The sequence below is a fragment of the Lepidochelys olivacea genome (genome assembly GCF_965140295.1).
Source record: "Lepidochelys olivacea isolate rLepOli2 genome assembly, chromosome: 2".
Lineage (NCBI taxonomy): Eukaryota > Metazoa > Chordata > Testudines > Cheloniidae > Lepidochelys > Lepidochelys olivacea.
This window is the reverse complement of record NC_140412.1, coordinates 231,683,681-231,696,852: the sequence shown is the minus strand read 5'-3', so window position 1 is coordinate 231,696,852 and position 13,172 is coordinate 231,683,681. Positions and strand designations below refer to the sequence as shown.

Here is a 13,172-nt window from a genome sequence, read left to right as displayed (position 1 = left end):
TGAGCTACTATAAGGTGGGTGCATAACTGGTTGGAAAACCATTCCCAGAGAGTAGTTATCAGTGGTTCACAGTCATGCTGGAAGGGCATAACGAGTGGGGTCCTGTAGGGATCAATTCTGGGTCTGGTTCTGTTCAACATCTTCATCAGTGATTTAGATAATGGCATATAGAGTACACTTATAAAGTTTGCGAACGATACCGAGCTGGGAGGGGCTGGAAGGGCATTGGAGAATCAGAATCAGATTCAAATTCAAAATGATCTGGACAAACTGGAGAAATGGTCTGAAGTAAATAGGATGAAATTCAATAAGGACAAATGTAAAGAACTCCACTTAGAAAGGAACAATCAGTTGCATGTATACAAAATAGGAAATGACTGCCTGAGAAGGTGTACTGCGGAAAGGGATCTGGAGGTCATAGTGGATCACAAGCTAAATATGAGTCAACAGTGTAACACTGTTGCAAAAAAACAAACATCATTCTGGGATATATTAGCAGTAGTGTTTTAAGCAAGACACAAGAAATAATTCTTCTGCTCTACTCTGTGCTGATGAGGCCTCAACTGGAGTATTGTTCTCCTGTTCTGGGCGCCACATTTCAGGAGAGGTGTGGACAAATTGGAGAAAGTCCAGAGAAGAGCAACAAAAATGATTAAAGGTCTGGAAAACTTGACGTGTGAGGGAAGATTGAAAAAATTGGGTTTGTTTAGTCTGGAGAAGAGAAGACTGAGAGGGGACATAACAGTTTTCAAGTACATAAAAGGTGGTTATAAGGAGGAAAAATTGTTCTCCTTAATCTATGAGGATAGGACAAGTAAGCGGCTTTCATTGCAGCAAGAGCGGTTTAGATTGGACATTAAGAAAAACTCCCGAACTGTCAGGGTGTTTAAGCACTGGAATAAATTTCCTAGGGAGGTTGTTGAATGTCCATCGTTAGAGATTTTTAAGAGCAGGTTAGACAAACACCTGTCAGGGATGGTCTAGATCGGGGTGGGCAAACTTTTTGGCCCAAGGACCATATCCGGGTATGGAAATTGTATGGCGGGCAGTGAATGCTCATAAAATTGGAGGTTGGGGTATGGGAAGGGATGAGGGCTCTGGCTGGGGGTGTGGGCTCTGGGGTAGGGCCAAAAATGAGGAGTTCAGGATGCGGGAGGGGGCTCTGGGCTGGAGCAGAGGGTTGGGGTGCGGGGCAGGGGGTGAGGGCTCTGGCTGGGGGTGCGGGCTCTAGGGTAGGGCTGGGGATGAGGGGTTTGGGTTGCAGGGGGGTGCTCTGGGCTGGGACTGAGGGATTTGAAGGGCGGGAAGGGGATCAGGGCTAATGCAGGGTCCGGGCAGCGCTTACTTCAAGCAGCTCTCAGAAGCAACGGCATGTTCCTCCTCCAGCTCCGCAGAGGGGGAGCCAGGCAGCTCTGCGCACCGCCCTGTCCACAGGCGCCACCCCTGCAGCTCCCATTGGCTGTGGTTCCAGGCCAGTGGGAGCTGAGGGGGCATCGCTTGAGGCAGGGGCAGCATGCAGAGCCCCCTGGCTGCCCCTATGCATAGGAGCTGGAGGGGGGACATACCGCTGCTTCTGGGAGCAGTGTGGCGCCACGGCACGTGCAGAGCAGGGCAAGCCTCTGACCCTGCTCCCAGGCTGGCATGTCAGAGCAGGGCAAGCCCTGGACCTTGCTCCCCAGTGGGAACTCGAGGGCCAAATTAAAACAGATGCGGCTCCTGGGTCGTAGTTTGCCCACCCCTGGGCTAGATAACATTTAATCCTGCCATGAGTGCAGGGGACTGGACTAGATGACCTCTCGACATCCCTTCCAGTCCTCAGATTCTCCTGCTCACATTCTTCTTTCAGCTTTTTAGAGTTTCTCAGATTTGCATATTAATAAATAATAGTAGTAAAACCTAACATTTGTATAGCACTTCACATTTTCAAGTCATTGATCAGATATTAATTAATCCTCACAACACTGCTACAACGTAAATAAATTAGTAGTATGCCAGTTTTACATATGAGGAAACCATTCTTTTTTGGCCATTTTTTAATGTGCAAAATACAAAGAAATATTTTCTTTACTTTGCAGATCACCCATTTGGTGAATCCAATGTGATGACGTTTCAAAGGGTATTCATTAGCTTGGGGTATAAAATTGTAAAAGGTTTATTTTATTTGAGTTGATTTTTATGTATTTTCACTTATGCAAAATTCTGTTCACAGTTAAATAAGTATAACCTTGGTGATTTAAGTGGAATGTGCCCCTTTATCATTAATATCACTATTGCTGAAAAACAAAAAGCAGACCATCACTGGCTAAAGTAGTATCAATTGAGTCACTCAGAAATTTTCTGAGTATCTTGTGAAAAGGTGATTATTAAGAGAACAAAGGAATATTTCCATGGCAAAATGTAGTTTTAGAACTTTAGAACAGAGCAGATAATTTAGTGGAATCAGATTTAATATGAGTTTCTTGCTTTTCAGAGGAATAGGTGTAAGAATGACAGACCCAGTGTACCTTAGTCCGTCGTTGGACAATGTGCTGTCCAGTTATTTGTTTTTGCAGGTAAGTGCATTACTAAACGGGGCTGTACAATTTTCAGAAGAATAAATATCCTTCAGGTGGTTCATTAGGACTCCAGAGGAATTCCATTTTCAGAGTGCTTCCATAACACCTAATTCAATACTTTCTTCACGGAAGTTGGATATAGATCTGAAGAAGAGCACTGTGTAAGCTTGAAAGCTTGAGTCTTTAATCAACAGCAGTTGATCCAAAAAAAGATATTATCTCACCCATCTTGACTCCCCGATAGATAGAATAAAGCATTTACAGGTATCTGTTTCAGACATACTGAAACTGATATATATAGGTTTTAGAGTAACAGCCGTGTTAGTCTGTTTTCGCAAAAAGAAAAGGCGTACTTGTGGCACCTTAGAGACTAACCAATTTATTTGAGCGTAAGCTTTCGTGAGCTACAGCTCACTTCATCGGATGCATACTGTGGAAACTGCAGAAGACATTATATACATAGAGACCATGAAACAATACCTCCTCCCACCCCACTCTCCTGCTGGTAATAGCTTATCTAAAGTGATCACTCTCCTTACAATGTGTATGATAATCAAGTTGGGCCATTTACAGCACAAATCCAGGTTTTCTCACCCTCCGTGTCTCTCTCTCCCCCCCCCCCCCCCCCACACACACAAACTCACTCTCCTGCTGGTAATAGCCCATCCAAAGTGACCACTCTCTTTACATACAATGTTGATACACGTATTTTACCAACACAGTAATGTTCAGCAGATTGTTTTCAAGTGATACTTCTCAAGGCATATTTTGTACAAAACTTATCATAGTCTTGTAAAAGTGGTGACCATAATAGTAGAGCCCAGCACACCAGCTTTAGACACTTGGGGCATGATTTTCAGAAATGCTAAGTAGCTGCAGCTTCCATTGACTTCAGTTAGAGTTGTGAGTATTCAGCACTTCTTAGAAGATGTCTGTATATTCTAAAGATTGGCTCCAAATACCAAATTATCTGATCAAATACCAGTACTCTATCACAGCTGTGGATGTCAATTGGACAATAAAGCATACACGCAATTTTGTTGAGTTCTTTTTCAGATTTTTAACTGAGCTGGAAGACAATATTTTAAAATATTTACATATAATTTAAGACAGCATATTATTTCTTCTTCGAGTGATTTCTCTGTGGGTGCTTCACTTTAGGTGATTGAGTGCCTTGTGCTTCTAGCTGGAGAATTTCGACAGCAGTATCTGGCTGGGCTGCACATGCGCTCTCCCTGTCTCGTGCCTGTTGCAGCAGTTGATTAGCGCTGCGTGGCCGTGTGTCCCCCCCCCGACCTTTCTCAACCACCAGGCTAGTAGGTTAAGACTTTCTATTTTTCTTCTCTCCATATAAAAAATAAATAAATATTTCTTTATAACTTCATCCCGTCACAGGATAGTCCCTCTGAAATGCCAGGATCTCCTGGATTTAAATGTTGTATCCCCTGCTGTGAGGCAATTCTTATCTCTGATGGACACTCACAATGTATCACAGGTCTGGGGGAAACACATGTACCCCAAAAGTGCATTCATTGCCATAATCTGAAGACCCTCACCAGGAAAACAAGGGACCTCAAATGTAAGCTTATTCTCATGGAGAAGTCCCTCCATTCTGCCTCAGATTCAGGAACGCAAACTTCTCCTGGTGACTAATCACTGAAGGTGGCTTCTGACAGATCCCCCTCCTCAGCTTCATGTGGGAAGGACCTGTCTCCTAAAAGACCTGCAAAAAGGAGAGCTTCCACTCCTCCTACCGAACTTGCATCTAAAAAGAAGCTGTGGCAAAGTACCTATGAGTCGGCAGGGGCTTTTGGTGCTATCATTACCATTAAAGCCACAGACGGTAAGCAGGCAGGCTCCAAAAAGGAAGGCAGAGAAGAGACTGCCGTTTCCACTACAGCACCGGCGGCAACAACAAAATCCTCTGTACCGAGTGCCTCTGCAGTTTCTAAGGCACCAGTGCCGCCACCTGACTCTCTCCTGCACATCACTGATGCATCGGCACTGAAGCCTCCTAAGTCCTCTGTGCAGTCAATGTAGATGCCTATCCCTACAGCACTGCACTACCCCCAGGTACTGCAGCAATTCTCGGCATCGCAACAAATGCAAGTACCTCTTCTGGTACTGAGAATACAGCAGTTCCTTGCACCTAAGGACTTGACAGTGATACTGGAACCTGAGTCCCTTCTCCTTGGTACTGACAATGCACTGATGCTTTCAGCACCATGCACACCACCAGCTGCATCTGCCTCCCCCGCAAGAGGAGGATGAGGAGGGGGAACTTTATTCATCTCAGCATTCCTCGTTCCTGCAGACCAGTATCAGATCTGAGCCACAAGAGCACCCTAGACACCATCCCAGACCAGACATACAAGGGTGGTATGGACGCCCATGGGGAACCCCACCTGTGCCTTTCCCACCACAATAGTTGTTCTAGGACCTGCAGGCAGCATACAGGCCATATTTTCCCAAGCCACCATGCAGCAGAGAAATATATAGACACTCCTCGCCAAAGCCAGTAGGACCATCCGATGTCTCCCAGGAACAGACTTTTGAGGAAACCAAGCAGGAGTTAGACCGGGAGGCTATTCCTATAGCCAGCTCGTCTTCCTCACCTCACAAGACCATCATGCCTCTGCCCCCTACTACCGGATATGATTTCAAACAGTTTCAGGAACCGTTTGAAAGAATAGCTGACACTTCAAATCCCTCTTAAAGAGGTTACCGAATCCCAGCATAAGTTCTTGGACATACTCCGCACATTGACATCTTCCAAAATTGCCTTGCCCATAAACAAAGCCATTATGGAGCCCACCACAACCATCTGGAAAACCCCTGCCACTATCCCACCTATGTGTAAGAGAGTTGACAAAAAATATTTATGTCCCTTCGAAGGGGCTAGAATTTTTTTTCCCACCCCGCCCCAACCAAATTCTCTTGTGGTGGATGCTGTTAACAAAAGAACATAAGAGTGGTCCTACTTGGTCAGACCAAAGGTCCACATAGCCCAGTATCCTGTCTCCTGACAGTGGCCAATGCCAGGTGTCCCAGAGGGAATGAACAGCACAGGCAATCATCAAGTGATCCATCCCCTGTCGCCCATTCCCAGCTTCTAGCAAACCCAGATTAGGGACACCATCTCTGCCCATCCTGGTTCATAGCCATTGATGGACTTATCCTCCATGAATTTTTCTAGTTCTTTTTTGAATCCTGTTATAGTCTTGGCCTTCACAATATCCTCTGTCAAAGAGTTCCAGAGGTTGACTGTGCGTTGTGTGAAAAAATACTTCCTTTTGTTTGCTGCCTACTAATTTCATTTGGTGGCCCCTAGTTCTTGTGTTATGAGAGAGAGTAAATAACACTTCCTTATTTACTTTCTCCACACTAGTCATGATTTTATAAACCTCTATCATATCCCCCCTTAGTTGTTTCTTTTCCAAGCTGAAAAGTCCCAGTCTTATTAATCTCTCCTCATAAGGCAACATTATTCCAGGTCCACACCTCATCATAAGGAGGCCTACCACAAGGCCTACTCATCAGCAACATTGCAGTTTAGAATTGCCAATTATGAAACTCTCTTGGCAAAATATGCCCACACAACATATTCAAAATTAGCAGACTTTATTGAACGTACACCAGAGGAAAAAAGAGAGCAGTTTGCATCACTCGTTTCTGAAGGCCACCTTATATCTCGAACAGCCTTTCAGACAACATTGGATTCCGCTGACAGTGAGGACCATTGCAACTGCCATAGTAATGCGCCGGGACTCCTAGCTGCACCTCTTGGGGTTTCCAAGGGAGGTGCAGCTTGGAGTCCCGGCGCATTACTATGGCAGTTGCAATGGTCCTCACTGTCAGCGGAATCTAATGTTGTCTGAAAGGCTGTTCGAGATATAAGGTGGCCTTCAGAAACGAGTGATGCAAACTGCTCTTTTTTTTCCTCTGGTGTACGTTCAATAAAGTCTGCTAATTTTGAATATGTTGTGTGGGCATATTTTGCCAAGAGAGTTTCATAATTGGCAATTCTAAACTGCAATCAACCATAGAGGATCTTACTTTCGAAGGTCCAAAGCTGTTTTCCAGGAAGATTGACGAGTCACTTCACTCCTTAAAGAACTTGAGTCACTCTTAGATCTCGAGGCATCTATACACCTACAAGAAAATGCAAACAGGGCAAGTATTCTACGTCACAATGTCTTAAGCTCTGTACACACAGAACCAGAGTCAGTATGATCCTCAAAGACCACCCAAACGAAGATCAAATTCTTCACAGCCATCCACATCGCAGCAACCCATCTCCAAAATACAAATTTGAAGATTTGGTCACGGGATTGACAGACCTCCCCCAACTACTGTTGCTAACGCCACACTCCACCAACCATCTGTTTACAAACCATCTGGTACCCTTCTACCCATTCTGGCGTATTTATCACGTTTGACAAATGGGTACTAGAGATTAAGACCGGCTACCCCATCCAGTTCCTCTCCATCCTCCCTCCCTGTTGCTCTTCAGGGACCCCTCTCGTGAGTCACTCTTGAGACAGGAAATAGAATACCTTCTGTAACTAAGCACGGTAGAACCAAGGCCAGTATAACACGGAGGGAAGAGCTTCTATTCTCATTATTTTTTAATACAATTAAACAAATTCGTCAAAACACATTTCAGGATGGTGACTTTAGCAACAATAATTCCTGCATTGGAATGAGGGGAATGGTTTGCACCCCTTGACCTGCAAGATGTATATTTTCACGTCGCCATGCACCCAATACACAGGTGATTCCTCCAATTTGTATTGGGACAGGACCACTTCCAATACACGATACTACCCTTTGGTCTCTCCACGGCCCCTCAAGTGTTTTCCAAAATTCTAGCAGTAGTGGTGGCCCACCTACACAAGCAAGAGGTCATGATCTACCCGTATTTAGATGATTGTCTGATCAAGGCTCACACTCAAGAAGAAGCCGTCAAAGCCATGCAAAAGACAATGTCACTTTTCATAGATCTCAGTCTGTAAATAAACCTTCAAAAGCCAACACTAACACCAGTTCAACAACTGGACTTTCTTGGGGCCTACCTACACTCTATAGAGGCGAAAGCATCACTACCACTTCAGAGATTTGTTGCCCTGACAGACTTGATCAATACCATGATACACAGTCTACAAGTATCTGCTGGGACCTGCCTTCATCAGCTAGGTCACATGGCGGTGACCTGCCTTCGTCTACTAGGTGTCCATGTTGTAAATCATGCCAGACTAAGTGTGCGCTGCGGGCAAGCTTGCCTCAGGACAGTGTGCATTCCACACAAACACAGACTGAACAAACTCCTAAGCATGCCAGTGAAGTTCAAGAACTCGTTACAGTGGTGGACTCACCTGCACAATGTGTACACAGGCATCCCCTTCCTAAACCTCCCCTCGCGTCCCGAAATGGTAATTACAATGGATGCCTCCCTACTGGGATGGGGTGCCCACTTAGACAGCCTCATAGCATAGGGCAGTGGTCTCCTTTGGAATCAACACTCCACATTAACATTCTGAAACTGCGAACAGTTCATAATACCTGGGCGCACCTCATGCCTCTAGTTGAAAACAAAACCATACAGATCATGACGGATAGACAGGGAGGAGCGAGATCGTACTCCCTATGCACAGAGGCCATAAAGTTGTGGACGTTATGCATTGAACACAACGTCAACGTATCAGCCACCTACCTACCGGTATCTCAGAGTATCGTGGTAGACGCTCTAAGCTGAAAGTTCACACACGACCACAAGTGGAAAATAAACACCTCCATGATTTAGAACATATTTCAACAATGGGGATTCCTATTGATAGACCTATTTGTCACAAATCTCCAATGTTTTGCTCCAGAGTGGGTCTGGGACCAAAATCCATAGGAGATGCATTTTTCATCACAAGGGATGCACCTCTCCTGTATGCCTTCCCTCCCATCCCACTACTGCCCAGAGTCACACACAGGATCAGATCTGATCCAGCCAAAGTCATCCTGATTAGCTCCAGCATGGCCTAGGCAAACATGGTATCCATGCCTACAACAGATGTCAGCATGTCCACCGCAAGTCCTTCCACTTTTTCCAAATCTTTCTCAGGATGCAGGCCAAACTTTGCAAACCTGGAGATGCTCTGTCTGAGAGTTTGGCTCCTCAATGGTTTCAAGGTGAGGAGATGATCTGCTCCAAAGAAGTTAAGGAATCTTGCTAAACAGCAGACGGACAATTACACACTCGACATACCTCCACAAATGGAGGAGATTCCACATGTGGTGCCTAAACAAACAAATGGAAGCGACCAATTCTACCCTGCCCATAGTCTTGGACTACATCTTTACCTTAAGAAATCAGGTCTCTCAATGAATTCATTACAGTTACAACCTTCCACCACAAGGTGGATGGCATTTCGGTCTTTGCACACCCAACTACTAAAAAATTCCTGCAGGGCGTTCATAACCTCTACCCAGAACCTAGAGCCCCAACTGCTCCGTGGGACCTCACCTTAGTGCTTCAATCTCTGATAACTGCCCCATTCAAACCTCTGGCTACATGTTAACTACTACATCTTTCCATGAAAGTAGCCTTTCTAGTAGCCGTCACATCAGCAAGGTGTGTCGGAAAAATAGGGGCCTTTATGGCAGACACATCATATACGATTTTTCTTAAGAATAAGGTGACTCTGAGACCCCCAACCCTAAATTCTTGCCTAAAGTCTCTTCTTCTTTTCACCTCAACCAGCCAATCCATCTTTCCACATTCTTCCCTAAACTTCATAAGGTTAGGCAAGAGGTGACATTCCACATAAGAGTGGTCCTACTTGGTCAGACCAAAGGTCCACATAGCCCAGTCTTATCGTCCATTCAGAATTAACTCCGATCCGCTCCTTTCACCTGAGGTGCACTGAAGTGGAACACCCACAGGGACATCACTCGAAGAAGAAGAGAGGGTTACTCACCTTGTGCAGTAACTGAGGTTCTTCAAGATGTGTGTCCCGTGGGTGGTCCCCTACCCTTCCTCCTCCCCTCTACTTTGGAGTTCTAATTAGTCCTCTGCAGAAGAGAAGGAACTGGGGGTGGGGGGCGGCTGCACGGCGCTAATCAACTGCTGCAAGACGGGGAGAGCACATGTGCAGCCCAGCCAGGTACTGCTGTCGAAATTCTCCGACTAGAGTTACAGAGTGTTCGATCACCTAAAATGGAGCACCCACGGGAGACACATCTCGAAGAACTTCAGTTACTGCGCAAGATGAGTAACCCTCTCTTCTCCCCAGTACATGTACTCTGTTAATGCAGTGCAAATCCTGCTTGCAAATGCCTTAAACCATGTGTTTGAGATCTAATGTTAGCATTGGAGCTCTAGCTTTGGAGCTGTAGTTTACATTTGTAAAAAAATTAAATTTCGGTTAGTATTCAGATTAAGGAATCTGATTGGCTAATCAACAAACACCTTGTCTATACCAAAACAGGCCACATCTCTGTCTCCTTCCTGGTTTCTCTGGGCATGCCTCTTCATGTGTCAGGCTTCTTGCCTTCACCTGTCTTCAGATGGAATTCCAGTTCTCCCACTCCATACCATTCCTGGACTACTGTACCTTGTGTATCAACTGTGCTTGTACAGCAGCTCTGACTGTGATTCTTCCCTTGTGATCAGTGGTGTGTATATAGTGACTAGAGAGCCACCTTATGGTTTATTTTACCAGTTGGAACAAAGCTTTTAGAGAAAAGGGATTTTAAAACAAACAGTATACACACAAATCTATCTTGTCTCTAGGCTTGCTATCCCTAAGGGTGGCCTAGGCAGGTCTAACTTCTTCAGGCACTCCAGTGGGTGCCTGAGTGTCAGCCTGGCTGTTCAGCTTCTCAACTAGCCTCCCACATAAAGAGAGTGAGGGCTTTTCTACACATGCAGAGGCTCAGCTGCACCAGTGCAACTGCGCTGCTACAGCGCTTCTGGTGAAGACGCTCTATGCTGATGGGAGAGAGCTCTCCCATTGGCATAATAAAACCACCTCTGCAGTCCACGGTTTACACTGGCGCTTATGTCAGTGTAACTTATGTTGCTTGGGGGGTGGTTTATTTACACCCCTTGAGCAACATAAATTATGCTGACATAGCCCAAGGCACTTTGTATCCAATCAGATTTCCTTTGTTTCTGTCAGCTCCTGCTCTTCAGCCCTGCTTCTCAAAACCAGGTCATTAGGCTCTGCAGGAGATTGAGGCAGACTCCAGAGCTAACAACTCTGCCATTGTTCCATACAAATCCTCAAATGTTTGCTGAGGGGTGTTTTATTCTGAGCCATTATTCTACTTCCTACTTGCTTTCTTTACAGCCCTCCGTTAAGCTAAACAAATACATTCATACAGTAAACATCCTAATGACCAGGTCAATATAGTATCACAGGGCAACGCCACAGTCAGTCACAGTATCATCCTGTTTTATTTAGCTTTATAGTTGCCTTAGTCATGAATCCCCAGGAAATGCCCAGCACCTCAATTGTTAATGCTTAAGTTTAGGAGAAAAGCGACCAGAGATGTAAAGTGAAATATAGGTATACGCTTAATATGAAGTATTTAAATTGAAATTATTCAAGCTCTGTACTAGAGAGAGCAACAAAAATATAAGTGCCTTCACTGATTGATTGAGATGGTTTTCAGTATATATTCCCTTTGTTTGTTATCCCTGAAATAAAACTGTTTTAAAGCATTAATTCAAACTTTTTGTTTTAATAATAGAACTTGCCCTCTGCAGTTGTAAGCCATGTTTTAAACCCTCAGCCAGGAGAGAGAATTCTGGACATGTGTGCTGCACCTGGGGGAAAAACAACTCATCTTGCAACATTAATGCATGACCAGGTAAGAAAAATCATTGAGCATTTTTTATCTCAAGTAAGGAAGGTTTGACCTGCATTTCACTAGCATGACTCACTTCGCTTATCTATTGATATCCACAGATAACACAGAATAGCAAACCATTTATATTTGAACATGCTGCTTACTTGGCCGCATGTCAGAATTATTGAAATAAATACAGGTCTGTCTTATCACATAGACACTTATTACAAATAGAACCTTATTTGCCTTAAACTGATCTGGTTTTAGTGGACATTTGTGACGAAATTTTTTTTAAAAAGTGTTATAATCTTTGTTTAGCAGAAGCATTAATAATGTGTAGGGCAGTGTTGAGAAATGTACGCAAGCCTTAAAGCTGATGACGTATGGGAAGCATAAGGAGTTATTTCTAAAATGCCCTAAGACTCCACAACTCTTTACAAAACACAGAAAGACAAAGTCCTTGCCCCAAGGAGTTTTTCAGTCTTGGAGACAAATAAAATAAGATATAAATAGGGCTTCTGATTTTAACAGATTAACACTGTTAAAACACCCCAATGCAAATCAATAAATCGCTGTTTATCCAATAGACACTGGAAATATGTGTCTACTGGCTTGTCTACACAGATCAGTAATGCTGAGTAGAGGGGTGTGATTTCTAAAGTGTATTAATGTGTTGTGCATTAATTGGTCCATGTAAACCCTGATGGTATGCACTAAAGATTCCCTGGTGAGATTTAATGTATAATGTATAAATGATACTGTATTTAAGCAAGGTCATTGTTCTTCGAGTGATTTCACATGTGCATTCCCCTCTTGGTATGTGTGCATCCCGTGCACAATCATTGAAAATTTTTCCTTTAGTGGTACCTGTTTGGGTGACTTGAGCACCCTCTGCTGCTGTGCACCGCTGTGCACTGGTATAAAGGGCTCAACTGCCATAGCTCCCTCAGTTCCTTCTTACCTCTTGTGATGGTCACTGGAATCACTTGGCTTGCCTTAGCAAGTGCTCTTAGTATTTGTGTGCATTGTAAATTAATTGTAGATAGTTTTCTAGATAAGTGGTTCGCAACCTTTTCTCTGCTGCAGCATACCTTTAATTATTTTGAGGCATACCACCATATTGTCTCCAAATGAACTCTGCCTCTTATTGTCTCGGTTTGAGCCGATTCCCACCTTTGCCATTCACAGTCTGTACAATACAGTTAATTATGTTACATTCTAACATCGTTAACTATATTGTACAGACTGTGAGAAGTATTTTCAGTTGACTCACACATTCACATCAAGATGCCAAATAATTTTTTTTATTATATGAGGAACAACAAATAATACAAAAGTTGAACCAATCAAGAAACCTCAACTAACGATATTATATATCAAGATTTATGGTATTACCTTTTTATCTTTGAGGTACTTCTTTTTTAGTATGTCTTTGGAAGTGAGCAGCATCAAATGCCAAATTCTAGGTCAGAGATCCGAGCCTTGCACTATCTGATGGGGAATGGAACTCCAAAATGCTGCCCTAAATTCAATTAATAAAGCAATGATGCATGCTGAGATTCACAGTCTGTGATGAGTGACCACAATATATATAAAATATATATTAAAAAAAAATAACAAAAAAACCATTTAATCAGACTGGGGGTTGAGGTACGGGGGGGTAGCTCAGAGATGCAGGCTCCAAGCGTCCTGTCACCACTCTGGCTCCTATGCAGAGGTGTGGCCAGTGGGAGCTACGGTGGCGGCACTTGGGGTGCGGCCAGTGTGTGGAGC

The 13,172-nt window shown here is 44.1% G+C and overlaps 1 protein-coding gene across 9 annotated transcripts in view; it reads left to right on the top strand.

Moving 5' to 3' along the window:
* Positions 1-13,172, top strand: part of NSUN6 (NOP2/Sun RNA methyltransferase 6) — a 52,484-nt gene that overhangs the window by 16,767 nt on the left and 22,545 nt on the right. For all 9 annotated transcript variants that reach the window (XM_084620870.1, XM_084620868.1, XM_084620866.1 and 6 more), the window contains exons 7-8: positions 2,471-2,552; positions 11,301-11,420. In XM_084620870.1, the coding sequence (XP_084476996.1) occupies positions 2,471-2,552; positions 11,301-11,420 (202 nt within the window). The remainder of the gene's footprint in view (positions 1-2,470; positions 2,553-11,300; positions 11,421-13,172) is intronic.